The sequence below is a fragment of the Callorhinus ursinus genome, unplaced genomic scaffold (assembly GCF_003265705.2).
Source record: "Callorhinus ursinus isolate GAN/ISIS: 27379988/994484 unplaced genomic scaffold, GSC_fseal_2.0 scaffold12, whole genome shotgun sequence".
Lineage (NCBI taxonomy): Eukaryota > Metazoa > Chordata > Mammalia > Carnivora > Otariidae > Callorhinus > Callorhinus ursinus.
In genome coordinates this window covers 69,325,811-69,350,595 of record NW_027397074.1, presented here as the reverse complement: position 1 = coordinate 69,350,595, position 24,785 = coordinate 69,325,811, and the positions used below count along the sequence as shown (strand labels likewise).

General features: G+C 38.2%; 2 protein-coding genes across 4 annotated transcripts in view; one reads left to right on the top strand and one right to left on the bottom strand.

Annotated features, from left to right (window-relative positions):
• Positions 1-200: 200 nt before the first annotated feature.
• On the bottom strand, positions 201-6,838 carry SSMEM1 (serine rich single-pass membrane protein 1). The gene is made up of 3 exons (XM_025865584.2): positions 6,591-6,838; positions 2,604-2,658; positions 201-1,044 (listed from the first exon to the last, which is right to left on the bottom strand). The coding sequence occupies exons 1-3, from the start codon at positions 6,771-6,773 to the stop codon at positions 551-553; spliced, it is 732 nt and encodes a 243-aa protein (XP_025721369.1). The 5' UTR covers positions 6,774-6,838; the 3' UTR covers positions 201-550.
• Positions 6,839-8,852: 2,014 nt separating this feature from the next.
• Positions 8,853-24,785, top strand: part of TMEM209 (transmembrane protein 209) — a 31,840-nt gene continuing 15,907 nt past the window's right edge. The window contains exons 1-9 of one of the 3 annotated variants that reach the window (XM_073899198.1): positions 8,853-8,984; positions 9,944-10,080; positions 10,227-10,285; positions 11,254-11,385; positions 11,893-12,128; positions 17,042-17,243; positions 22,498-22,673; positions 23,737-23,808; positions 24,471-24,527. In XM_073899198.1, the coding sequence (XP_073755299.1) occupies positions 8,982-8,984; positions 9,944-10,080; positions 10,227-10,285; positions 11,254-11,385; positions 11,893-12,128; positions 17,042-17,243; positions 22,498-22,673; positions 23,737-23,808; positions 24,471-24,527 (1,074 nt within the window). In that variant the 5' untranslated portion in view covers positions 8,853-8,981. The remainder of the gene's footprint in view (positions 8,985-9,943; positions 10,081-10,226; positions 10,286-11,253; positions 11,386-11,892; positions 12,129-17,041; positions 17,244-22,497; positions 22,674-23,736; positions 23,809-24,470; positions 24,528-24,785) is intronic. The other 2 variants (XM_073899199.1, XM_025865671.2) reach the window with 2 other exon arrangements.

Here is a 24,785-nt window from a genome sequence, read left to right as displayed (position 1 = left end):
GCTGCCTTCCCTCCTTGCTCTACTCTGGGAATCAGGTATTCTTCCAGGCTCTTGAGTTCTTCCTCCTCACCAACTGTAGCTGACACACATGCAGCAATACAGCTCAGATAGAGTCACCGGAAAATACGGACCTGGAGAATATGGTCCATTCCATGCCAACCAATGTCACCTAATTCAGTCAATCAAAACATACAAATAAATTTAAATGGTTTCTGAACATAAATATATTTTCAAAGAGCTTCCTTATTTGTATTACAGACATAAACAAAATACATACACTCAAGGAATAAAATATGTCTTGTGCTCTTTTGAATTAAAAAATCATAGTAGAAGCAGATCTTTGATGTTCCAATGGTGCCATAAACAAATTCACTGGCCTGTTTTTGGACAAAGGATTATCTGAAATTTTACCTCTTGGGTTTCAAGTATGTTTTTGTTGTTAGTAGAGAGACTTTATTGTAAAAGCCTCTGCACCTAGAGTTCTGGTGATTTTTTGTGTTTTATTCATCTCTTTCATCTGGCTGCAAGTAAGGTAAGGACTTGATAAAATTCAAAATTTACTGAATTTTGTATTAATGTCAGGTACACAATTTTCCTCTTGAATATCTGCCTTCATGTGGGTTACTGAAGTATTCTGAAGGAAATGGCGGGTCAACCATTCATTTGTTCTCATGGCTTTGCAGTGGAGGCAGGGCCTTTCCCTGATTTGGTAACTTCCCACATTCCTTTGCCTCTCAGCTAGTTTTCTCTTCTTAATACTAGCTGGCGACGGATGGTGTTCACTTTCACTCTCCTTCCACGAAGAGGCTCCCGAGTTAGATTCTTCACTGTCACACTCAGTAGTATCACTATCATGTTGGATCTGATTCACCTGGCTGAACTGAGAATGGCGCCTGGCTCGTCTTTGTTCAAGATAGGCATTGACCAAAGCCACTTCTGAGTCAGTTACAGGGGTAAGTTGGCTCTGCTTTGGTTTTTTCATCATTTGTAAAGAGTCCCAGTCACCATCTTTGCTTTGCCGCTTATAGGAAGTGTCTTTGCTTGCTAACAACCAACGAAACAAATCAAGATGTCAGGCATACAATTGGTTACTGTAACTTCATATTACCTAAGGAAGCCTATGGCATGTGTGGACTCACTCTCGGTTGCCATTTGGCAAGCCACCACTTGTCTTCACTCATTTGCAAGTGTTGGCAGCTGCCTGCATTTTCCAGTACGATACCAAGTCTCCTAAAGACCAGAGGGGTCAAAATGGATGCTTGACACATTGCTTTTGAAGCTTTGTGGACCCCTGATATAAGATCAGGGGGAAAGGTTGCCAAGATTTTCCAGAGGAGGACCCTTTTTTCCCTTGCCTTGAAGTCTTAAAGATTCAAGTATGTATGTGAATATGATTTGGGTAGCAGATTCTTTATACAGTGATGTGCTGTACTTGTCTTCTACCAGCTAGCTCACAAGAACAGAGGGTTACACTTTAAGGAATTCTGAGATGGTTGTTAAAACACAGCCCATAAGTCAAAATTAAATTATACAAACTTACCATTAAATCCACTTATTACACATAAATGTAATAAATATTTGAAACTAATCACTTCCTAATTAATTTATGACATTTTATTAAGAAATAGCTCTCGAAGCTATCTATTTCTGTTGTATCTGGATATTGGAAATACTATGTAATGGCGTGTTACTGTGCATCTATTCCCAACTCCACTCTGGTAACAACGTCATGTTGGTAATTTGAAATCAGTGTGGGCGGGATAAAAATCAATGAGCATTAAAAATCTGGTCTTTTTTTTTTTAAATCAGGTCTTGTTCGTGGTTTTGTTGATCATCTAGGCTTAATGTGATAAAAAACATGTTACTAACATAGATTACACTTAAAAGTGTCATCCTGTAGCCACTACATTATGAATCACACCCAAAAACAAGGAAATATCCTTCCAGGGTATTCTAAAACAATTATCCAATTCAGCAGAGAAGTCATATCGTTGGCAACCAAGGTAAGTTGTAACATACATCTTCCTGCTTCCTTCATCTTACTCCTTAACTTACAGGAAAATAACATTCATATCGGACTACACTTGTTCATCCATTGCAACCATTGCAAGGGTCTGGCAGAAGTCATGGAAAAGTGTTTTGCCAAAATCGGCAGTCAAGATGGAATTTACCATAAAGTGTATTATACATTTTGGTACTTGTAAATTGTGTGATATACATCCTTCATATCAGCAACACTAAAAAAAAAAAAACATGTATATACACATACCCATTTTTGGAGAGCCAGTTGTTAAACATTTACCAGCACACCACTGCTTATAGGTTATTAAAAAGTGTCATATAAAGCTCACAGTCCTGTAGCAACACTAACAATAAAGTTATATGAAAGACAAGCTGTATGAAGGGAGAATACTTGAGGAATGAAAAGAGAGCTTGAGCTCTACTAAAGGCAGCTAAGCTGTCTTGCGCTAAAGCAAGGAGCCCATCCAAGGGGCCGCCACAGCTCTGGGGAGGCCCTTTAACCACACTCGGTCGTTTGATTTCCACATTCAGCACATATTTCGCTCATCATACTCCAATACCAAATATGCACCAGCTCTCACCTTTACTGATTGAGGTGCTGGTCCCACTGTCTTCATCCTTTTTCCTCTCCAACATCTGTTTCAGAAATACACAGATCAGTAATAGCAATCTCAGTTGGTTGTTTTTCACTTACATAAAACACTGTTGCCCTAGATTCTTGGACAATGTCTAATTTTAAAGATTCAGTACAATTCAATAAATTCTTATTGAGTTCCTATTATAGTGATCCTTTCGCCTGCTGCCCACTGGAAGACCAGGCTTTGATAGCAGAGTCTGCCAAAACGTTTTGAACCAAACCAAATGGAACAAAGACTTGAGAGAAAAAAATATTGATGAGGATCTACGGGTTATAAAGTCTTCCTGTACTCACATTGTAAAGAAATATCATTTAACTATCATTTAAAAACAGATTTTATAGTACTGGGATTCATTTTTAATTACTTCGTAAAGGACATTTTATCAGGTCACCTTTTTTGTAACCCTTGAAATCTTTACCAGAGTTCATAAACTTAATATCTCCTAAGTCTTTCAGAAACTTTCCTCCAAAATGCAACCATAACATATTATCTGTGAGTTTGGCAACAAAAAAGAAATGGATTTCTTTGAACAGTTCCAATTTCAAATATCCTAGCCCAATACTCCATAAATAAATTTGTCCCATTGTTCAGATCAGTATCCCATTTTTTGATGCTGAACATGATTTTGCTAAAATATAAATATAAAGCAACTCTTTCAAAATACATCAAAACTTTAGAAATACTTATAACACTTTTGACACATAATAATTCTTACTAGGAATCTATCACCAGGAAATAACCCCTCAAAGAGAGAAAACTTTGTGCACAAAAATAATCACAGTGTAATTAGGATAATATAAAATTCAAAAATCAAAAGTAGGCAATGGTTAAATAAATTATGTTTTTTTTAAAGATTTTATTTACTTATTTGAGAGAGAGAGAGTGTGAGAGAGAGAGCCCAAGAGGGGGTAGGGTCAGAGGGAGAGGCAGACTCCCTGCCGAGCAGGGAGCCCGATGTGGGACTCGATCCCGGGACTCCAGGATCATGACCTGAGCCGAAGGCAGTCGCTTAACCAACTGAGCCACCCAGGCGCCCCTAAATAAATTATGTTACAATCATAATATATAGTTGTAAAAATTATTATAAGAAAAGCATGTCTCAACATGAGGAAATACACGTTATACTATTAAGTTAAAAATCAAGATGGAAATTTGTATATGCAGGATAATCACTAGCTAGCTAAAAATATGAAAAGACTTTAAACAATGTAGACAAGGGTTAGCAATGGTTGACTGTGAGTGGAACGGTGATATTTTTCCTTCTAACTTTTCAGGTTGTCTACAATTGGGGAAAAATGAATTTTTATAGAAAGTCAAACTCCCTTTGGGTTGAAAATGCCACACGTGGGTATTCATAACTACAATCGAGGATCCTTGGCCCATTCTTTTCTTAATATCTGATCTCTACAACAGCAGGTAAGTATCTTTAATGAGGTACCTCTCTGCTTTTTGGGTTTCTGCAAACGTTCTCTGAAAACCTTAAGAGTAGAATCCTCTTTTGAGATATCTCTCTTTTAACAATGATTGGGGGGGAGGCTTATTTTAAATTTCATACATATAGAGATAATTTTTAAATGATTAGAAGTTTATCCACCTAAAAGTTCATAGTAGTTGGTTATTTCCATGTAATCTGGAACGTTTCTTTCTCATTTTTTGTACTTTCCTATAATTTCCACGCTTTCTATAATGCATACTTTTGTAATTGACAGGGAGAAATGTTTAAAAATATTTGTTAGGTTTACATCATTTTTATGGAAATCTTCCATATTTGACTTGATGTCAAATCAAAATATAATCCTCAAATCAAAAGATTTTGCATCAAGCTAAGTGGAATCGCATGAACTGTGGTTACCAAAAGCATTTTATTAACTATCTGTGTGTGACTCAGTGAGTGAAAACATCAGCAGGGCCTGTCCTGAGGAGTAGGCGAGAACAGTGGAGAGATCTAGGTATGGCTCTGCCTTTCAGCCATGGCACAGGTCTGCAATTTTAACAATTTACTTAACACCTCCTAAAGCTCAGTTTCCACATATGCAAAATGAGAAGCTTGGACCAGTATTGTTTGGAAAAATACCAGCACTAGCAGTCTGAATAAACACTAAACAAATATATAAGCTAAATATAGTATTTATAGTGTCTGAAAGCAAAAGGGTAAATGCATCTTAAAGAGTGGCAAATCCAGAGGAAATCAGTGTGCTTCACGTTTGAGGATAATTACCACCACATTTCCATCACGCTTTTACCATTACTTCAAGGTTTGTAAATAAAGGCTCATAGTTTAGCAGAGAAAATGAAGTTCAAAGTGAAGGAAAAATTCCATCCTCCTTGACTAGCTCTCATATGGTTCTCAGATTTCAAATCTGGGACCCTTCACAAGAAGCAGTTCAGCCGATTGTAACTGCCATAGGGGTACAAAGTGAAAGACGAAACCTCTAAGATAATTAAGGTTTTAATCAGCACTGAATAGATTTAATTCAACATTTCAGCTATGCTTTGAAGCAAATGAATTACATGGCAGGAAACCTGGGTCTATTTCTCCTCCATCACTAACCACTTGTGTGACATTGGACAAGTCACTTAATTTCTTTGGGCCTTATTAAAAAAAAAAAAAAGAGGAGGGATACTGGTATCTTACTTGCCTACAAAAAGGAGGCTGGACTGCATGCTCTCTTAGGTCCTTGAAGCTCAGGCTCTATGATTCCAAAGAGCTGATGCAAGCAAAGGAGCAGAAGAATAACTTAGACCTCTTAAGTGGTCTTCATGATGAAATTGCCAGGAATCAATTTCAATTTTTTTTGTTAATTTTCTAAAGTAGCTTTGCTGGCCAATCCAGACAAATTCAATATACTTAGCGTATATAAGTATCTACTTTAAGAAGCATTTAGACTTTAGATGAAACTTCTTCTTAGGGGGAAGAGGTGGTGAGGGGAAGAGTCTTTGATTATTATAATGGAACCCAGCTGGCACAGACATAACAAAACTCCTCCTCTCCATCTAGAGTTGATGCAGCCCTCAAGTCTAGCTGACCGTTGCCAGGCCAGCACTCTGGCTGTAATGCCAAATGATGGTGGTTTGATTAATCATCAGCCTGGTATTAATGGCCAGCAAGGACTCCATGTCAGCAATTTATAAGAGCTCGGTTACTCATAATATGTTGGAGATTCACAGTACTGAAAAAACTGGGCTATCTCATTCCTAAGAGGATGGCATTTTCTTCTGCTAGTAGGTGGTCTAAAGTGATGACTTTTGTTCTGTTTAACTTTAGTTTAGTTCTGCACCTTATCTTTCAGGAGAGTACATTGCCTCATTCTAAAAGCTCCCAAATCCTACAACATGTATTCTATAAATATGACAACTTTTGTATCTTTGATTAGAATTACATGGCTACAAAAGGAATTTGGAGGTCAGTTACCAGTAGGGAAGTTTATCCCAGCGTTACACAGGCGATGGACAAACTGCAAACAACCTAAATGTCTCAGAATTGCAGATTTGTTATGGTGCAACCATAAGACAAAATTATGCAGTCATTAAGAGTGCTGCTGTGTGAATATGACTTGAGGAAGTGTTACAATATAATATTAAGTTTTTAAAAGGCAGGGTATGAAAATATATACAATGCAATACCAACCATGTAAGATCAAAGAGAGATTGAGAGAAATATACTGAGACAGAGAAAAAGACAAAAAGACTAGAATATTACTCCAAAATATTAACAACCGCTATCTCTAGGAAATAGGATTACAGTAGTTTAAATTTTCTTCTTCATCCTTTTCTGTATTCTTGGATGCTCTAGAATGAGATTGCATTATTTTTAAAACTAGAAAACAAACTTTTAAAAAGTAGTTTGACCGAAGTAGAGTGAATTTATTTTATGGAAAATCCCCTATGATAGAGTAAACATATTATTTTAAATGAAATAGAATATCCTACCCAGACAGAAGCCCGAGAGAAGAACATCAGGACCAATATAATGACAAAATACCAAAGCAGGAAGCTCCCTATTGCCCCGCAAGAGTCATCCTTCCGGCATTCATATTCCTGACTTGGAATGGTAAAACTTAAAGGTATGGGGGGAGGATCCACCTCCCAAAATAAGGAAAAAAGGTCTCCCATGATGGCTTCTTGCTTTGAAAATAAAGCATGCTCAAAAGAATGAAGATGACTGAGAAAGTACTTCACTCCATATATATGACAATTTCCTTGGCAACCTACTGTGACATACGCTTCAGTAACTGTGACAGGAACTGACAAACACTTCTTGGATTTCTAAGTTTTTGGAAGATTATCTAAATTATTTCTATGAAAGTTTATGGTATTTCCCCCATACCTCAAAAGGGTGCACTCTACCTTAATCTTTTTTTATTTTCCTGAAACTTGTACATACTGTATTTTCTTTAAATTTTAATGTCTGTAAAATCTAAGACTCTGAGGTAATCTGAACTGCGTTCCCCCAAATTCATATGTTGAATGAATAACCCCCAATTTGACGATAACCAGAGATAAGGCCTTTAAAGAGACAATTAGGGTTAAAGAGGTCATAAAGATAGGGCCCTAATCCAATATGATTGATGTCCTTATAATAAGAGAAAGAGACACCCCGGGGGTGTGTGGACACAGAAAAAAAGGCCATGTGAGGACACAGAAGGCCACCATCTTCAAGCCAAGGAAGAGGCCTCAGGAGAAACCAATTTGCCTGGATACGACTTTGCCTTGGTCTTGGATTTTTAACCTGCAAACTGTGAAAAAATAAATTTTTGTTGTTTAAGCCACCCAGTCCATGGTATTTTTTATGGTAACCATTGCAAACTAATACATAATGCCAGTTAGCAAAACACTATATATAATAGTGTTCCTTCTTAAGCCTTCAATAAGTGCACAGTAACTTAAGGACATTAAGAGAGGAAATAAAGATGTGTCTGTTGTAGGGGTGCCTAGGTGGCCCAGTCTGTTAAGCCTCTGATTCTTTATCCCAGCTCAGGTCTTGATCTCAGGGTTGTGAGTTCAGGCCCAGCTTGGGCTCCATGCTACTTAAAATGAAGAAAAAAAAAAAAGATGTGTCAATTTCTTAGGAAAAGAGCTATGAGGTGGGGAGGAACCTGGTATTCTAATTTTGACTGTACACTGAAGCCCTTCACTTTGAACGATTTTCGAGTTAGTTCATCTCTGAATCTAAAACTAGAGCAAAACACCATTGCTGCTAAGGCATTCTAAAATTATTAAAATCACAGTTTTAAAAAACCTGTTAGATCTTTAAAAGCATAGCATACCCGCCGATTCCATTAATATGCAATACCACGAGGAAACTTCATTTTCTTCTGTTTGACCTTAGGTGCATCTTAGGAAAAATTTTGGTCACCGACACGTACATGATGCAACAATCCACTAGCTTATTGTGAAAAGGCGTGATGTTTTCATTAGGGTACCGTTTCTCCACATCCCCAACGGCGGGTCCCCACGCCCTGCTCCTCGTGGCTGTTGGCCCTGTGCCTTAGGCCTGCATCGTGTCCTCCAGGAAGCTCTCCAGGAGCCTGCCAGTCGCACCCCCTCCAGGCTCACCGTGCGCCACCTCTCCTGTCCCTCTAGTGCCCAGGCCGGCTGAACTCCTCCAGACGCTAACCAGGGAACTCCACTTTCACATCCCCGCGCATGGCCCAGTGGCACAGTGTAGGCGTTTGTATTTGTTAAATAAAACCAAACTGAACTCCCTGATAAGCCTTTTCCTCAAGGTTAGAAGTTCTTCCGAAGAATATGCAAGAAAAGTTAACGACTGGATTTTTTTAAACCTCAAAACCACTAGCAACTTTAACACATCTGGGGCTTTCTTCCTACTGCTGCACCCTTATTCCAAGGACATTTAAGACTTTACATCGGGTCAGAACACTTGTTTTTGTGAGAAATGCTTTGTCGTCGCTGATGGGTGTGTGGACACGTTACCCCATACTCTACCCTACAATTAGCTACCCTGCTTAATAAAATGTGCTTATAAATGTGAACCCATAAATACCCTAAGGAAGCTAAAATTATATTAATATATAGAAATTCAGCTTGTTACAATTATTACTTTTTACTGCGGGTTCAGAACTTGGTCTGAATTTTTGCTGCTCGGCTTTCTCCCCGCAGAAGAGTGGGAACGACAAACATTAAAGCTGTTTCCCGGGTAACGCTCCGAGCTCTCGTCCCTCCCCGACCCTCCTCTTCTCGCGAGAAGGTCCGTTCTTCCGGTAACTGTAGTCCCGCAAGCCGGTTGCCTTCTCCTTCGCTCTTGGCTTCGCGCATGTGCAGTAGAGAGTGGCGCGAGCCCGCGGCTTCCGGCCGAAGAACATGGTGCGTTTTGGGGGTCATCTTTGTGCTTCCAGGACGTGGAGTCCACGCGGGCCGTGGGATTTCCGTGACTGTGGATCTGCCGAGGGTTCAGCCAAAGGGGGGTGTGGCCAGGCGTCCCAACACCTTTAGTGGAAGGACGAAAGAAGCAATAGGGGTTGCCAAAGTTTGTACTGGGAGACCCAGGGAGGGAAGCTCTGGGGACTGGGAAGTTTGGACTCGCGGACTGGGAGGCGCGAAGGGTGCTGCTCTGTACTGTCTGGATACGACCCTAGATACGAGGGAGTCTTACGTTTGTCTGAGATGAGGCCTAGCGAAACAAAGGAAATATAAATCCTATGTGGACCCAAATTGCACACTCCCCAGTCGGTCTCGTCCCCTTCACACCATGAGTGTTCACCCTTATAAAACATAAAATCTTACACTTTATCAGCAACACAAAACAGGGGTCTCTGGCGTGCGACAATCCCGAGTGCAGAGTTGTTTACGATGGTAGGCAGTTAATGGCTTCTGCGTGAAGATGTAAGAGGAGAGCCTTTAATGGCATAACTAATTTGGAATATTTTCTCCCAAAGCTTGGTATTTTGAGTTTCTTAAATTAGCCCTTGGGCTAATCCTTGTGACATATTCCAAAAGCACAATACAGAATAATTGTAGATATAATCACCATCCTTTAAATACAAAATAAGACATTTTTATTCGTTGGAAGTATTGTTCTCTGAAGTGCTGAGCCAGTTCTCTGTTGATTACAGTATGGTGCCAATAAACTTATAATTTAGCGTTCCCTTTTCATATAATAATAGTAAAATGTAAAAAGTTTTGGAAAGACATTTTAAAGTTAAGGGGAAATGTGCAGTTTCTAGTTACTGTTATAAAGGACACAAGTTTCTTAAATGGAGAAGTGTTTTTGTTTTGTTTTTTTCATTAATTCATTAACGGGAATTTTTGAATTTTTTGAATAGATGAAAGGGGAGACAAATCCTAGTGCTTCCCTCATTGACACAACCATCAAGATGAGAAAAGAAACAGAAGCTAAGAAAGTGGTTTTAGCCTGGGGACTCCTAAATGTATCTATGGCTGGAATGATATATACTGAAATGTAAGTTAATTAGCCAGAAAAAAGTGAAACTTAAGCCAACGGTCAGTTCCACAGGTTTTGGTGTTTGGATTTGGGGTGTTTGTTGTCGTTGTTGTTTGTTTTTCGTGTTTTTTTAAGATTTTGAAAAGCCTGTCTGATTTTTTCAGGACTGGAAAATTGATTAGTTCATATTATAATGTGACATACTGGCCCCTCTGGTATATTGGTAAGTAATTAATTTTTACTCTGATTAAGATTTACTACCAATGAAAAACTGCATTCATATTTAATTCAACTTAGTATTCATTCCTGCATTCCATAAATATTCGAGTGTGTACTATGTTCCAAAAACTGGGAATACAACAGGAAGGGAACAAAGTCCCTGCCCTCATGGAAGGAACTTTCTAGTAGAGGAAACAAACAGTACAATTCCAGGTAATCATTGGAGTTCTGTGATGAAAAACAGTGTTTGGTGGTGGTGATTTGTATTTGTTATTCTCTCTGAAATGCCTTCCCTACTTCCCTACCATTGTTCCTTTCAAGAACAACCAGATTTGTATTCCATTGATGCCTTCCTCAGTTTCCTTGTTACTTCCTCTGCTTCACTCTGCTCCTCAGTAGTCCTGGGGTATGAAGAGTCTTTATGGCCATTGGAGTGAATTCCATAGTCTAATACACACATTAACCTGGAGTCTGTGATAGGGAGGTGGTGTGGCAAGGAGTTTTGGAATCTGCATACCTGAGGTGTAATCATGGGTTCAATATCAAGCTGTGTGTTCTTGCAAAAGTCACTTGACTTCTCTAGTCAAGTGAAGGTGAAAATGTTTATTGTACAAGGTTGTAAGGATTAGTGATGATATTTTTTTTTTAAGATTTTTTGTTTTTAAGTAATCTCTATACCCAATGTGGGACTCAAACTCACAACCCTGAGATTGAGTCACATTCTCTACCTACCAACTGGGCCAGCAGGTGCCCCAATAATACTTTGAAATTCACTGGTAAATGCCCTATAATAAACATTTATGTAATAAACATTGTATACAGTTGACATTCATTAAATGGTAACTGTTATGGGGAATAAGAAGATAGTTTTCAATTTTGTTGTTAACTTGCTAAAATATGAAGAGTTTTTGTTCCCCCCTTTAGATGGTCTACCCCCTTTAAAAAAAAAAAAAATATATTGTTCTCTTCCAGAGCTTGCCCTTGCATCCCTCTTCAGCCTAAATGCCTTATTTGATTTTTGGAGATATTTCAAATACACTGTGGCACCAACAAGTCTGGTTGTTAGCCCTGGACAGCAAACACTTTTAGGGTTGAAAACAGCTGGTAAGTGTTTTATATCTTTTGCAAAGGTGGGGGAAAGGTTGGCAATAAATCTTTCTCAATTTAATTTGCCCTTTTTATAGACTGAGCTGGAAGGGACTTCTAAGGCCATCTGGTTCAACTATATTAAGCAAGTCTATAATAAATTGTCTTAAGACCAATGATTATCATTCCTATTTGTATAAACTGAATGGAAATAATATTCAACAGCCTCATGAAAGTTTATTCCTTTGTTTAATTACAATTAAAATTAAATGACTAACTCTTACGGCATTGAAGCTAATCTCTTACTTTAAAATCTGTGGAAATGGTAAACAACTACTTTGTGTCCTTAGGTTATAATACGTTATGTAATTTAACAACCAAGTCACCCTATTACTTTCTCTTTTCTTGAAAAAGGTTCAGTTCATTAAGTCTGTTTTTGTAGAAATTTTATTTATACATGTACACACATCTTTTATTCACTCACTCATTTATTTATTTATTTATTCTTTCCTTCCTTCCTTCTAGTTGTACAGACTACTCCTCCACATGATCTGGCAGCAACCCAGATCCCTCCCTCTCCACCTTCTCCTTCAATTCAGGGTCAGAGTGTGTTGAGTTATAGCCCATCTCGTTCACCCAGTACCAGCCCCAAGTTCACCACCAGCTGTATAACTGGATATAGCCCTCAGCTGCAAGGTCTGTCATCAGGGGGTTCCTATAGCCCTGGAGTGACTTACTCTCCCATCAGCGGTTATAATAAGGTAATGAATCCTTTCTCTTGGCCAGTCACATTATTTTAGTATGGAGAGCTACCTTGAAAATCAGCAAATGAGTCAAAACTCCTCATTTTCTCACTGAGGGAACTGAGGAACAGTGGATAATTGACTTGCCCAAATTGCCCATTTAAGAGCCAAGAACAGAACCCAGATCCTTATAACTAGTCAGAAGTTCTTTATACTACATCCTAAAGTGAAAGGAAAAAAATTAGCTTTCGCAAAGATAATGGACTCTGAGGGTCACCATCTAGGATCTTTCTGCAGGGTTTTTCAAACCAGCTGAGACTATGATAATTTTTTCTTTTAGTTTTTAAATTCATGTTTGCCCTCTTTCTTTGCTTGTTTATGTGAAACTTTTGTATAACCTTATACAATTTTAATGCTTTCTGGGACACCTGGGTGGCTCAATCGGTTAAGTGTCTGCCTTCATTCAGGTCATGATCTCAGGGTTCTGGGATCAAGTCCAGCATCGGGCTCCTTGCTTGGTGGGGATCCTGCTTCTCCCTCTGCCTGCCAGTCCCCCTGCTTGTGCGTGTGCTTGCTCACTCTCACAAATAAATAAAATCTTAAAAAAAAAAAAGTAAATAAAATCTTTATTTATTTATTTGACAGAGAGAGAGCGAGAACAGGAACACAAGCAGGAGGAGTGGGAGAGGGAGGAGCAGGCTTCCTGCTGAGCAGGGAGCCCGATGCGGGGCTCGATCCCAGGACCCTGGGATCATGACCTGAGCCGAAGGCAGATGCTTAACGACTGAGTCACCCAGGCACCCTAAATAAATAAAATTTTAATGCTTTCATCATGTTGGATTACCTCCTAAGCTAAAAAGAGTTGTGTAGTTGGACTCTTGAGGATGGACACCCCTTTCAAAAGGGATGATTAGAAACCTTCATTCCAACTCCCACAGTAAAGTGGGATATAGTTCTTATTTTTGGACTTGATAGAAGCAACATTGACAAATTTGAAATTAGGACTTCTGCCTGAAGCATAAGAACATAAAAGGAGCATTAAAGAGATGGTCAGGGGCGCCTGGATGACTCAGTCAGTAGAACGTGCCCCTCTTAACCTCGCAGTTGTGTGCGCAAGCCCCATGTTGTGTGTAGAGATTACTTAAAAAAAAATCAAGGATGCCTGAGTGGCTCAGTCGGTTAAGTGTCTGCCTTTGGCTCAGGTCATGATCCCGGGGTCCTGCGATCAAGCCCCACATTGGGCTCCCTCTTCAGCGGGGAGTCTGCTTCTCCCTCTCCCTCTGCCTGCCGCTCCGCCTGCTTGTGTTCTCTCTCTCTCTCTCTCTCTCTCTCTGTCAAATAAATAAAATCTTTTTAAAAAATCATTTAAAAGGTAGGGGGCGATGGTCACTTTTTCAGATGCTCTCTCTAGTTAGACTAACATCTCTATAGCTGCTAGTTAAATGAGGGATGTCTGCAAATGAAATCAACACACTGCCCCTTACTCTTTATATAATATTTCTTTGTAATGAAATTCCATATTACTGGTTACCTGATAATAATTTTGGCAAGTAATAGAATTTAGAACATTTTGTACAAGTTAAATATTATGAGGAAATGTGTATATAGTGATAATTCATAACCCATAGGTAAATATGACTTGTAAAAATAGCTTTTATTTTCATGAGAAAAGAAAAATCACTCAGTCTTACCACCCAAACATAATTTGTTTAATGGCTCCTTAATACTCGTCTAGTGGAAATACCATAGTTTACTCTTGAATAAGTAAGTTTTTTTTATTTCTTAGAAACTATTACTAATCTGTACTAAATAACTCTTTACATAAAGTTGGTAACATTGTTTTAATTATCTTTTTCTACTAGATTGTAACCTCAAGTACAGGATTGTGTTTTTTATTCATCTTTGTTTTCTTAGCCCAGTGTATGGAATATAGATGCTATATAAGTATTTGTTGAACCAAATTACTACTTCGGAAAAGTTAATGAAATAGAATAATTCTTTTTCTAGGGAGAAAAATGCCAAGATTGACGAAGTAGAAAACCTAAATAAATACGGAAGAAAAATTTTAATCAAATGTATCTGCAGAATATATTAGAGCCCTGAAATTTTGCTATTGAGTTCTTTTTAAATTTTCAAGAAACCAGTTACTTTTAAACTTTTGATTATTGAAGTTTTCAAACATACCTGTTACCCATCTTCAGTATTTACCCACATTCTTCTAGTGTATGGACAGCTAATTCTGATCCAATAAAATATATTAAAAGCCTAAATTCTATAGTCAGAAAAACTGGATTGAAATCCTGGTAGGATCTTGAGTGAGTTAACCTAACCTCTCGTGTCCACAATTAGTACAGTAGTAATATTTACCTATTATTGAGAGGATAAAATAAGGTAATATATATTGTGCACAAAATGTGCCCCTTGAGTAAAAATAAACCAGTCAATGGTTTATTAGCCCAGTATGGTTTATTTAGCCCAAATATCATAGCATATGTAAGGATTTTTTTTTTAAATAGGCTCCACCCCATAAGAGAAATCAATGTCGAAGAAGATTAACATTTTTATTTTAAATCAACATTAAACTAAAAGATTTTTTAATCCTTGATTTAAGGCAAGCTAATATAAATTGATAATGAAACCCCAGTAAAAATAATTATCGATGTACTGGGGTAGATATTTAATAAAATAGGTAATACAGTGACCGGTAATTGTATTTTTAAAGTGTTTAACTTCATAAGTATAAGGAAACACAAGCTAAATGTAAATTTTTAAAAATTCTTCTATATCAAATAAACATTTTAAAGTAGTAATGCTGATGGATGTATACCAAAATAGGTCCTCCTATCAACTTTCTTCTGAATTGTACTTAGTATAACATTTTCATTCAATAGAATGGGAATATGTATTTAAATGTTCATATGCTTTGGCCCAATCATTTCTGTTCTAGGAATCTCCTGAAGGGCATCCTCAGAAATTAAGATTTATGTACAAAGATGTTAATCAATATTATTTACAGTGGCCAAAAATTATGTGGACAGTTCAAATGTCTAGAATAAGAGAATATAAAAATAAATTATGGTATATTTGTACAATGAAATATTACACAGCCACTAAGAATATTTATAAAGGATTTTTATAGGAAAATCCTTAGTTTTTAAAAAAAACAATGAGGGGACACTTGGGGGGCTCAGTTGGTTTCTGCTTGGGAGTCTGCTTGAGATTCTCTCCCTGTCCCTCTTCCTCTGCCCTGCGCCACCCACCCCTGCTCCCGCATGCACATGCTCACACACTCTCTCTGTCTCCATCTCTAAAATAAATAAATCTTTAAAAATTTTTTAAAAATGAGGTTATAAAGCTAAATAGTATTATCTCAATTATGTAGAAGGAAAAATATACTGATATAGCTGTGTATACTTAAAGATTTGAACATAAAATATGAAAGGATTATATTATCTCTAGGTTGTGGAGTTGAGTATGACTTACTTTCTTCAAACTCTACATTTTTTAAAACATGCATATATTGCTTTTTTAAAAAACAGACCTTTTTTTTTTAGAATAGTTTTAGGTTTGTAGCAAAACTGAGAGGAAGGTACAGAGACATGTTGTATACCTTTTGCCCCCACACAGGCATAGCTTCCCCCCAGCTAATCAAAATCCCCCACCAGAGTGGTACATTTGTTACAATTGATGAACCTACATTGGAACATCATTATCACCCAGAGGCCGTAGTTTACTTTAGGGCTCACTCTCAGTGGTGTGCATTCTGTGGGTTTGGACAAATATATAGTAACACGTATCCACCATTATTGTATGGTATCATAACAGGGTAATTTCATTGCCCTAAAAATCTTTTGTGCCCTACCTGTTCATCCTCCCCAGTCTCTGGCAACTACTGATCTTTTTACTTTCTCCATAGTTTTGCCTTTTCCAGAATATCATATAATTGGAATCGTACAGTGTGTAGCATTTTCAGATTGGCCTCTTTCAGTTAGTCATGTGCATTTAAGTTTCCTCCATGTCTTTTCATGGCTTTGATAGGTCACTTCTTTTTTTTTTTCTTTTTTGAAAGAGAATGCTTGTGCGCAAGTGGGGAGGTGGAGTGGGCAGTGAAGGGAGGAGGGTAAGGGACAGAGAGACTCTTAAGCCGACTCCATGCCCAGCCTGGAGCTGACTTGGCTCTGTGGGACTTGATCTCACGACCCGGAGATCATGATCTGAGCCGAAATCAAGAGTTGGATGCTGGGGCGCCTGGGTGGCTCAGTTGGCTAAGCGACTGCCTTCGGCTCAGGTCATGATCCTGGAGTCCCGGGATCGAGTCCCACATTGGGCTCCCTGCTGAGCAGGGAGTCTGCTTCTCCCTCTGACCCTCCCCCCTCTCATGCTCTCTCTCTCTCATTCTCTCTCTCAAATAAATAAATAAGTAAAATCTTTAAAAAAAAAAAAAAAGAGTTGGATGCTTAACCAACTGAACCACCACCGTGCCCCATATTTCATTTCGTTTTATGCTGAATAATACTCCTTTGTCCAGCTGTACCACAGTTTACCCATTCACCTACTGAAGGATGTCTTCATTGGTTCCAGGTTTTCGCAGTTATAAATAAAGCTGCTGTAAACATCTGTATGCGGGTTTTTGTGTAGACATAAGTTTTCAACTCCTTTGGGTAAATACCAAGGAGCACAATTGCTAGATCATATGTTAAGTGTAGTTTAGTCTTGTAAGAAACTGCCAACTGTCTTCCAAAGTGGCTATGTATACATTTTGCATTCCCGCCAGCAGTGAATGAGGGTTCCTGTTGGTCCACATCCTCACCAACATTCGGGATTGTCATGGTTCTGGATTTTGGCCGTTCTAATTGGTGTGTTACTTTTTGAAAGTCAAAAACCAAAACAAATAAATTTCAATAAAGAAGAAGTTCTTTTATTTTGTATAGTTGGCAAGCTATAGTCCCTCTCCTTCTTCTCCATACCCTACTACTGTTGGACCAGTGGAGAGCAGTGGATTGAGATCTCGCTACCGGTCTTCACCCACCGTCTATAATTCCCCTACTGACAAAGAAGACTACATGACAGACCTACGAACTTTGGATACTTTTCTTAGAAGTGAAGAAGAGAAACAGCACAGAGTTAAGCTGGGTACGTATATATATTTTTAGTTAGATCTGATGTACATATTTTTGGTGTTAACTTTACATTATCCTTAACTCAACTATGTTCAGTATTTTGATACCTGTCCATAAATGTTTCTTTTTTACTAACATACCTTGTATAGCCTAGGAAAGAAATACATTTTGTTTTTATATTTTGTATAGTTAGAATTAAGCTCACCAAATTTAAGAAGTAAAATATAGCTGAGGGGCGCCTGGGTGGCTCAGTCGTTGGGCGTCTGCCTTCGGCTCAGGTCATGGTCCCAGGGTCCTGGAATCGAGCCCCGCATCAGGCTCCCTGCTCAGCAGGAAGCCTGCTTCTCCCTCTCCCACTCCCCCTGCTTGTGTTCCCTCTCTCACTGTGCCTCTCTCTCTGTCAAATAAATAAATAAAATCTTAAAAAAAAAATAGCTGAACCGAGAAATCTTGAACTTCTCATCCACGTTAAGATTGAAAGCTTTTTCATATAATGTAAGTTATACTTTCTGTTTAAAAACTTGAGGCTATCCAAATGTTTTTAAAGCAGTGCATAGCAAAGCTTATTGAAGTGATAGTTGTCTCCTTTTGGTCCTTGGGAAGATTGGTGTGGCGGAGAGAGAACGGATTTGCTCTAGAAGTGCTGCTGTTTTTCAGAACATTTCTGAACTTGTCTTTGGTTTACTTTGGGAAACAGTGTTAGCAAATCTTAATCTATTTGGGGTGGATCTGATTATAACAAAGTCAATTATTTGAAACCAAATTAGGTTATTGAGCCAAGTAATGATTTTTTTCCCCTCGGGAACTTTCACAGAAAGCACATTAGGTGCTAAAGCATGGCCACAGTGAGGAAGTCCGTTATTGGACCATGCCTCTTTGTGTCACTTGAAAGCTCTCCATTGATTTTTAATTTAATTTTGCCTGAAAGTGCCAGAAACGTCAAAGAAACAAATCAGTATTATCTTGTTATTTGTTGATGCATGCTTTTTCTTCCTGTTAAATTTTGAAGTATTTCAAGTTTACTGAAAATTATAGAGTATAATGCAAAAAACAACTTTAGGTTGTTCCCTCTACAAATCTTCGTCTTATTGAGATATTTTCTGGGTTCCATTTTTTTTCTTCTTTGATCCTTTGGAGTTATTTAGAAGTGTTGTTTTTATTGCTTAGAAGTATTAGTGATTGGTGTTGCTTTTCATTGCCAACATATGAAATGAAGGCTTGGTTATCTTTTATTTTTCCCCTGAGTGAATTGTGCTACAGCTAGAGATTGTGAACTGTACCCTGTCAATTCTTTGGTATTTCTTAATACTTGAATTTAGGCCTGCTGTGTGATCACTTTTTAAAATGGGTCTTGGTATGTTGAAAATAATGCATAGTCTCTAAATACTGGGCTCCATATTTGTTCATTGAACCAAACTTCTTGAAGGTGTTCTTAAAGACTTTATCTTTACTAATCTTCATCCACTTGATCTAATGGTTAGTAAGAAAGTCCATTAAAAGCTCCCACTGATTGTCTTCCATTAGATGTCTTCTTGTAATTCTGTCAAATTTGCTAAATATATAGGAAATTATGCTAAGTGCATATAAATTCAGGATTGTTAATATCATTGTTTTATCTTTATCTCTTAGGCTTTTTGCCTTCAAGTCTATTTTCTCTGATATTAACACAGCTGAACTAATTTTCTTTGGTTAGTGTTTGCCTGGTATATTTATGTCCATCCCTATACTTCTAACTCATTACCCATAGGTTTTAGGTAATTTAGTATTTTGTATAAATTAATCTGTAAATAATATTTTTGTAAGGAGCTACTTTGAGGCTGTATAAATGTCCTCTTCCTCATCATATTTGACTTAGTAGCTTTAACATCCTTTTAAGTTTCTTTTCAAAATTGATTGTTACTATGTTGGTTCTCATAGTGGCTTTCTAATTCCAGCATTCCTTCTTGATTATTCCCTTTAACATTTTTCAAACATCTTTTGTGATAAAATATGCATAATATTTACCCTTTTAACCATTCTTAGGTGTATATAATTCAGTGGTATTAAGTACATTCACATTGTCTTGCAACCACCTTTTACATTTATTTGTTGGCATTCTTTCGTGAGATAGAACTTTTTCTTCTCCCCAGTAATGTCATTTATTTTGTTGGTTAGATGGTCTCAGATTTGGCTAGTGGGATCCTTCTGTTTTGTTTGTTTGTTGTTGTTTTTTACTTTCTAGCACCAAAGATATTTCAGGCTCCTCTTGTACTTTCCCTGGTTAACTAACTCTGGAGTCAGTCTGTTTCTCCAAGCGGCCATGATTGCTCTTAGTGGAGAATGATATTTAGAAATTAATGTCTGGGCACTGGTTATGTCAGTGATGATGGGACATCATTACCCTAGGTCCTCCAAAAGGACAGCTAGGAATATATGCACACACACACACACACACACACACACACACACACACACCTATATATATTTCTGTATCTGTCCATCTATATATATTAAAAACCATGAGTTCATAATAATACCTCCAATTCCAATCCAACTATACAGTGTTTATTCCAGCCTCCTCCCTTTTCATATTTGTAACTTCTTTCTCCAATAAGAAACCAGGCACTCACATTTACTTTTTCTCACACATTTTTTTGCTGACTGGCCACTTCATCCTTCATTAGTTTGCACACATCTCCTAAGAATATGAACATTTTCCTTTCTAACTACAACATAATTATCATATTTAAGGTACTAATATTATTCATATTCACATTTCTTCCTGTTGACCCAATAATGGCCTTTGTAGCCTTTTTTTTTTTTTTTTTTTTTTTTTTTTTTTTTACTGATGCAGGATCATGACATTTATATTTGAAGAGGTCAGCCTCGTTGTTTTGCAAATTTGGATTTGTGTGATCATTTGTCATTATTAGATTAGAATTAGTTTAAATACAATTTTTGGCAAGAATACAACTTTGGTGGTGGTGTGTTCCTTTCAACATATATCAGGAAACACATCCCTGTACCAGTTTGTCCCTTTATTGGTAACATTAAATTGGATCACTTGGCCAAAATGATGGCAACCTTGGCTTTCCCTTTTGTAATTAACAAATAATCTGTAGTGTGATACTTTGCAACTTGTGAATCCTGTGTCCCCAGGCTCCTTTCAGTGAGTGGTTTTAGCATCCATTGATGGTCCTCTCCCAAATGAGTTAAGGCAGTGGTTGTTGCAAAGTGGAGACTTTCTTTCTTTTTTTTTTTTTTAATTTGAAAGCAAGAGCAAGAGACGGAACACAAGCAGGGGGAGTGGAGAGGGAGAAGCAGGCTTCCAACTGAGCAGGGAGCCCGATGCGGGGCTCGATCCCAGGACCCTGAGAACATGACCTGAGCCAAAGGCAGCTGCTTAACGACTGAGCCACGACCTGAGCCGAAAGCAGGCGCCCCAACAAAGTGGAGAACTTTCTAATACTTTCATTTCTTCCACATTTAGTAGTTTGGCATTCTTCTGTTTTACCCCTCACCCCACAGTTTGTTTGTTTTAGCAGTTTGCACTGATGGTTGGTTCTTCCTTCCGTAAGCAGTGTCTAACTTGCTGTTTAACTCATTGAGTTTTTTAATTTGTTGTGGGCGATTTTTTTTTTCTTCCAATTTTTAAGGTTTTACTTGGTTCTCTTTCAAATATGCATGATTTGTTTTGGAGTATCTTGTTTTGTTCTTATGTTTTCGGTTCTTTTTCCTGTCTCAATCACTTCTTTTTAAAGATTTTATTTATTTATTTGACAGAGACACAGCAAGAGAGGGGACACAAGTAGGGGGAGTGGGAAAGGGAGAAGCAGGCTTCCCGCCGAACAGGGAGCCCGATGCAGGAAGCCCGATGTGGGGCTCCGATCCCAGGATCATGACCTGAAACGAAGGCAGACGCTTAATGACTGAGCCACCCAGGCGCCCCTCTCAATCACTTTAAATATAACTTTTTAAAAGCTTCTGTCCAGTAGTTCAGTTATCTAAAGTTCTTGTAGATTAAATACTAACATTTTCGTCTTGTTGATTCCTTTGCCTGGAACCCTGTTTCCTCTTGTGATTTATGTTTTTTTGTTTGTTTTTGGTAAGCTCATCTGCAGTAGGGTTTTATTTATCTGTGCTTTTCTATCCTGGGAAAGCTGGACAGAAGCCTTGTCTCCTCCTAGCAGTTTTATATTTGCCTCTGCCAAGTGCCTAAGGAGTATCACTGACCTTAATTAAGGTAATTTCTGAGCTAGGAGGTTCCTGGACTTCACAGATAGTATAAATGGGTATTCTAAACCCATACAAAAATGGATAATTTTTAAATCCCTGTACCACCTAAGACAGATTTCCTTGTTATATCCTGGTGCCAGTGGACAGATTTTTTTCTTACCTACCAAAAATGTGGCCCTTGCGGTTCCTGGCCTTCTGCTGGGTACAGGAGATGGAGGTAGGAGAAGGGTCTCAATCCAGCTCTACCTCTCCTGGGCCTATATCGTCATTACCAGTTCCCACTCGGGCAGTGAAGTCCAAGCTGATAGGTTTCCCAAAGCCTACAGAATTCTCCAGAGCAGCCACAGCAGCCCTTCACAGGGATGCTGGGAAAAATAATACTTCCTGCCCTCAAGGAGCTCAAATTCTGTTTGGGTAAAAAGACAAACTATAACCTTAGAGTGTGGTAAGTACTCTGGTAGAAGCCTCTGGAGGATTAAGTCCCCATATGTAATTATTAACATTTCCTGGGAGTAAATGTATAAATTTAGAAGTGTAATCGGCAGTCTCTTTTAATACAACACAGGAGTTATTACAGGCTATAAAGAGAACGCAGCGTAGTACTGGGAAAAGCGAGCGTAGCTGCTGACCCAAAGAGTAGTTTATTAATAGGAGACTGTAGTTGTCCCATTCAGAAAGCACTACTAAAAATTCAAGCAGGGAACTTCCTTAGGCTATTTCTTTCCTGAAGAAATGTGTCTTTTCTTTGTTTCTTGCTGAATCATTCGAAAATCTTAGAGAACGAAACAAGCTTAATTTTACAACAAAAATAAACACTCTCAGCCATTTAGAATTCTTAACATGATACTGCTCAGAAAATGTTCTTTTTAATTTTTTAAAATATGTTCTCTAAAGAAAAGACCATGTCAGAGAGGAGAGAGAAGAGTCCCTTGGGGCTTTGTCGTCCTTGATTGCCCTTACCCAGGTGCCTCGGTACGCAGCATTCATCAGCTAAACCTGTATGTCAGAATTCTTACCGCGCACACTGATGCTCTCTAAATTCATCATTGTAGGGAGTCCAGACTCGACCTCGCCTTCCACCAGTCCTACTTTCTGGAACTACAATCGTTCTATGGGAGATTATGCACAAACTTTAAAGAAGTTTCAGTATCAACTCGCCTGTAGGTCTCAGGCCCCCTGTGCTAACAAAGATGAAGCTGATCTCAGTTCTAAACAAGCTGCAGAGGAGGTAAGTGGAAAATAAAAATGACTTAATATTTTTGATTGCAGATTGTTAGGAAGTCTCTAATACTTCTGGAACTTTTTTTTTTTCTGTAATCTTCACTTTTTTTTTTTTAAGATTTTATTTATTTGAGAAAGAGAGAAAGCACAAGCAGGGGGGAAGGGCAGAAGGAGAGAGAGAGGCAGACTCCCCACTGAGCAGGGAGCCCAACGTGGGGCTCAATCGCAGGACCCTGGAATCATGACCTGAGCCAAAGGCAGATGCTTAACCCACTGAGCCACCCAGGCGCCCCTGTAATCTTCACTTTTACTGGCTAGAAACAAATCTGGCACACATTAAATAGTGGAGAAGCTATCTAACTTAGTGTACCTAAAGCTGAATTATATTGTATGTTTTTTTCTTTATAACAAATAGTTGACATTACCATCCTGCCTAAAACGTTTTTCTCATTCATTTATAAAAAGGTATCTCAAGTATCTATTTGTACTTGATATATAAGACTCTTGCTTTTAAAATACACTTGGATTTGGGGTGCCTGGGTGCCTCAGTTAAGTCTCCAACCCATGATTTTGGCTCAGGTCATGATCTCAGGGTCCTGTGATCGAGCCCCGCATCAGGCTCCGCACTCAGTGGGGAGTCTGCTTCTCTCTCTCTGTCTCCTCTCCCTATGCCCCTCCCCCTGCTGTCTGTCTCTCTCTCTCAAATAAATAAATCTTTAAAAAAATGTAAAATACACTTGGATTAGAACATTCAACTGTAACTTCATCAGTTTAATACCAAATACAAGATTTTTATTTTGTTCAAAAAAAAAAAAAAAATTTTTATTTTGTTCGTAAAAGCAAGAATGTTCTTTAAACATACCAACGTAAGGAATTTTAAAGATGTATCTGTGCATGAATAGCAACCAAGTGGGAAGTAAGAAAGTCATCGTATATTAATTAGATCAATGTCAGTGTTTGTGATGTTTTTCAGATATCTTTTTCCACATATTTTTGAGAGTGGAGGAAAATGACTAATTTCTGGCAGGATTTTTCCTCACTGATTGTTCATTTGAAACATTTTTTAATAGGTTTGGGCAAGAGTGACTATGAATAGACAACTTCTTGATCATATGGATTCATGGACAGCTAAGTTCAGAAATGTAAGTTCTGACATTACTCTTTGGACAATACTAGTGCCTCTTAATATGCAAAATATGTTTTTAGAATATAATTTAGAGGTATTAATTACTCATCAGAATACCAGAATTAATATTTAAAAGTACAATATGGATGGCACATATATAAGGATAAATACATTTACCTTATGATGTCTGTTTCCATCAGATTTTTTTCTCTCCGTATTTAGTAAATCAGTTTATTTTGAGTGGATTAAGGGATAGTATATTTAGTTATTAAGATATTCTTTCCTTTCCCAGCAGCTCAATTTTATTTTATTTATTTATTTATTTATTTGAGAGAGAGCCACAAGCAGGGGGAGTGGGAGAGGGAGAAGCAGCCCCCCCGCTGAGCAGGGAGCCCAATGTGGGGCTCCATCCCAGGACCCTGGGATCATGACCTGAGCCAAAGGCAGACGCTTAACCAGCTGAGCCATTCAGGCACCCCTATTTTATTTTATTTTATTTCAGGTTTTTTTTTTTTTTTCATTTTTTCCCCCCCAAAGAGCTTTTCTATCAGAACCTATTATATGTCCAGAAATTCGAGGGAAATGAATGAGGTCCTCACCCTCAGAGAACTTTTAAGTTAGAGAAGATAATATATACTAGAAGCTATTTCAGAATATCAGTTTCTTCGATTGTTTTAGAGAAGAACCCTCTCATCTTTGACCTGGAGGTTGGGAAGACCGACTCATCCAGAGCGAGTGAGTTCCCTTGTTTCAACCCTGCCCCTTTCCCGCTCTGGGAAGTACTCGAAGGTCCCAAGTTCTGAGGGGCACACGGGCCTTCCTCCACTCAGGGCTCCGTGTAGATTCTTTGGAGTCTGCCACTGCTTCCACTCCCATCCTTCAGCACTCATGCATCCACTCTACATCTTCTAGAAATCTGTTGAAGTCACTTGTGCTCCTCTTTTTATTTTTTTACTATAATTTTAATAGGGTATTGAGAGGGAGTGATGAAAA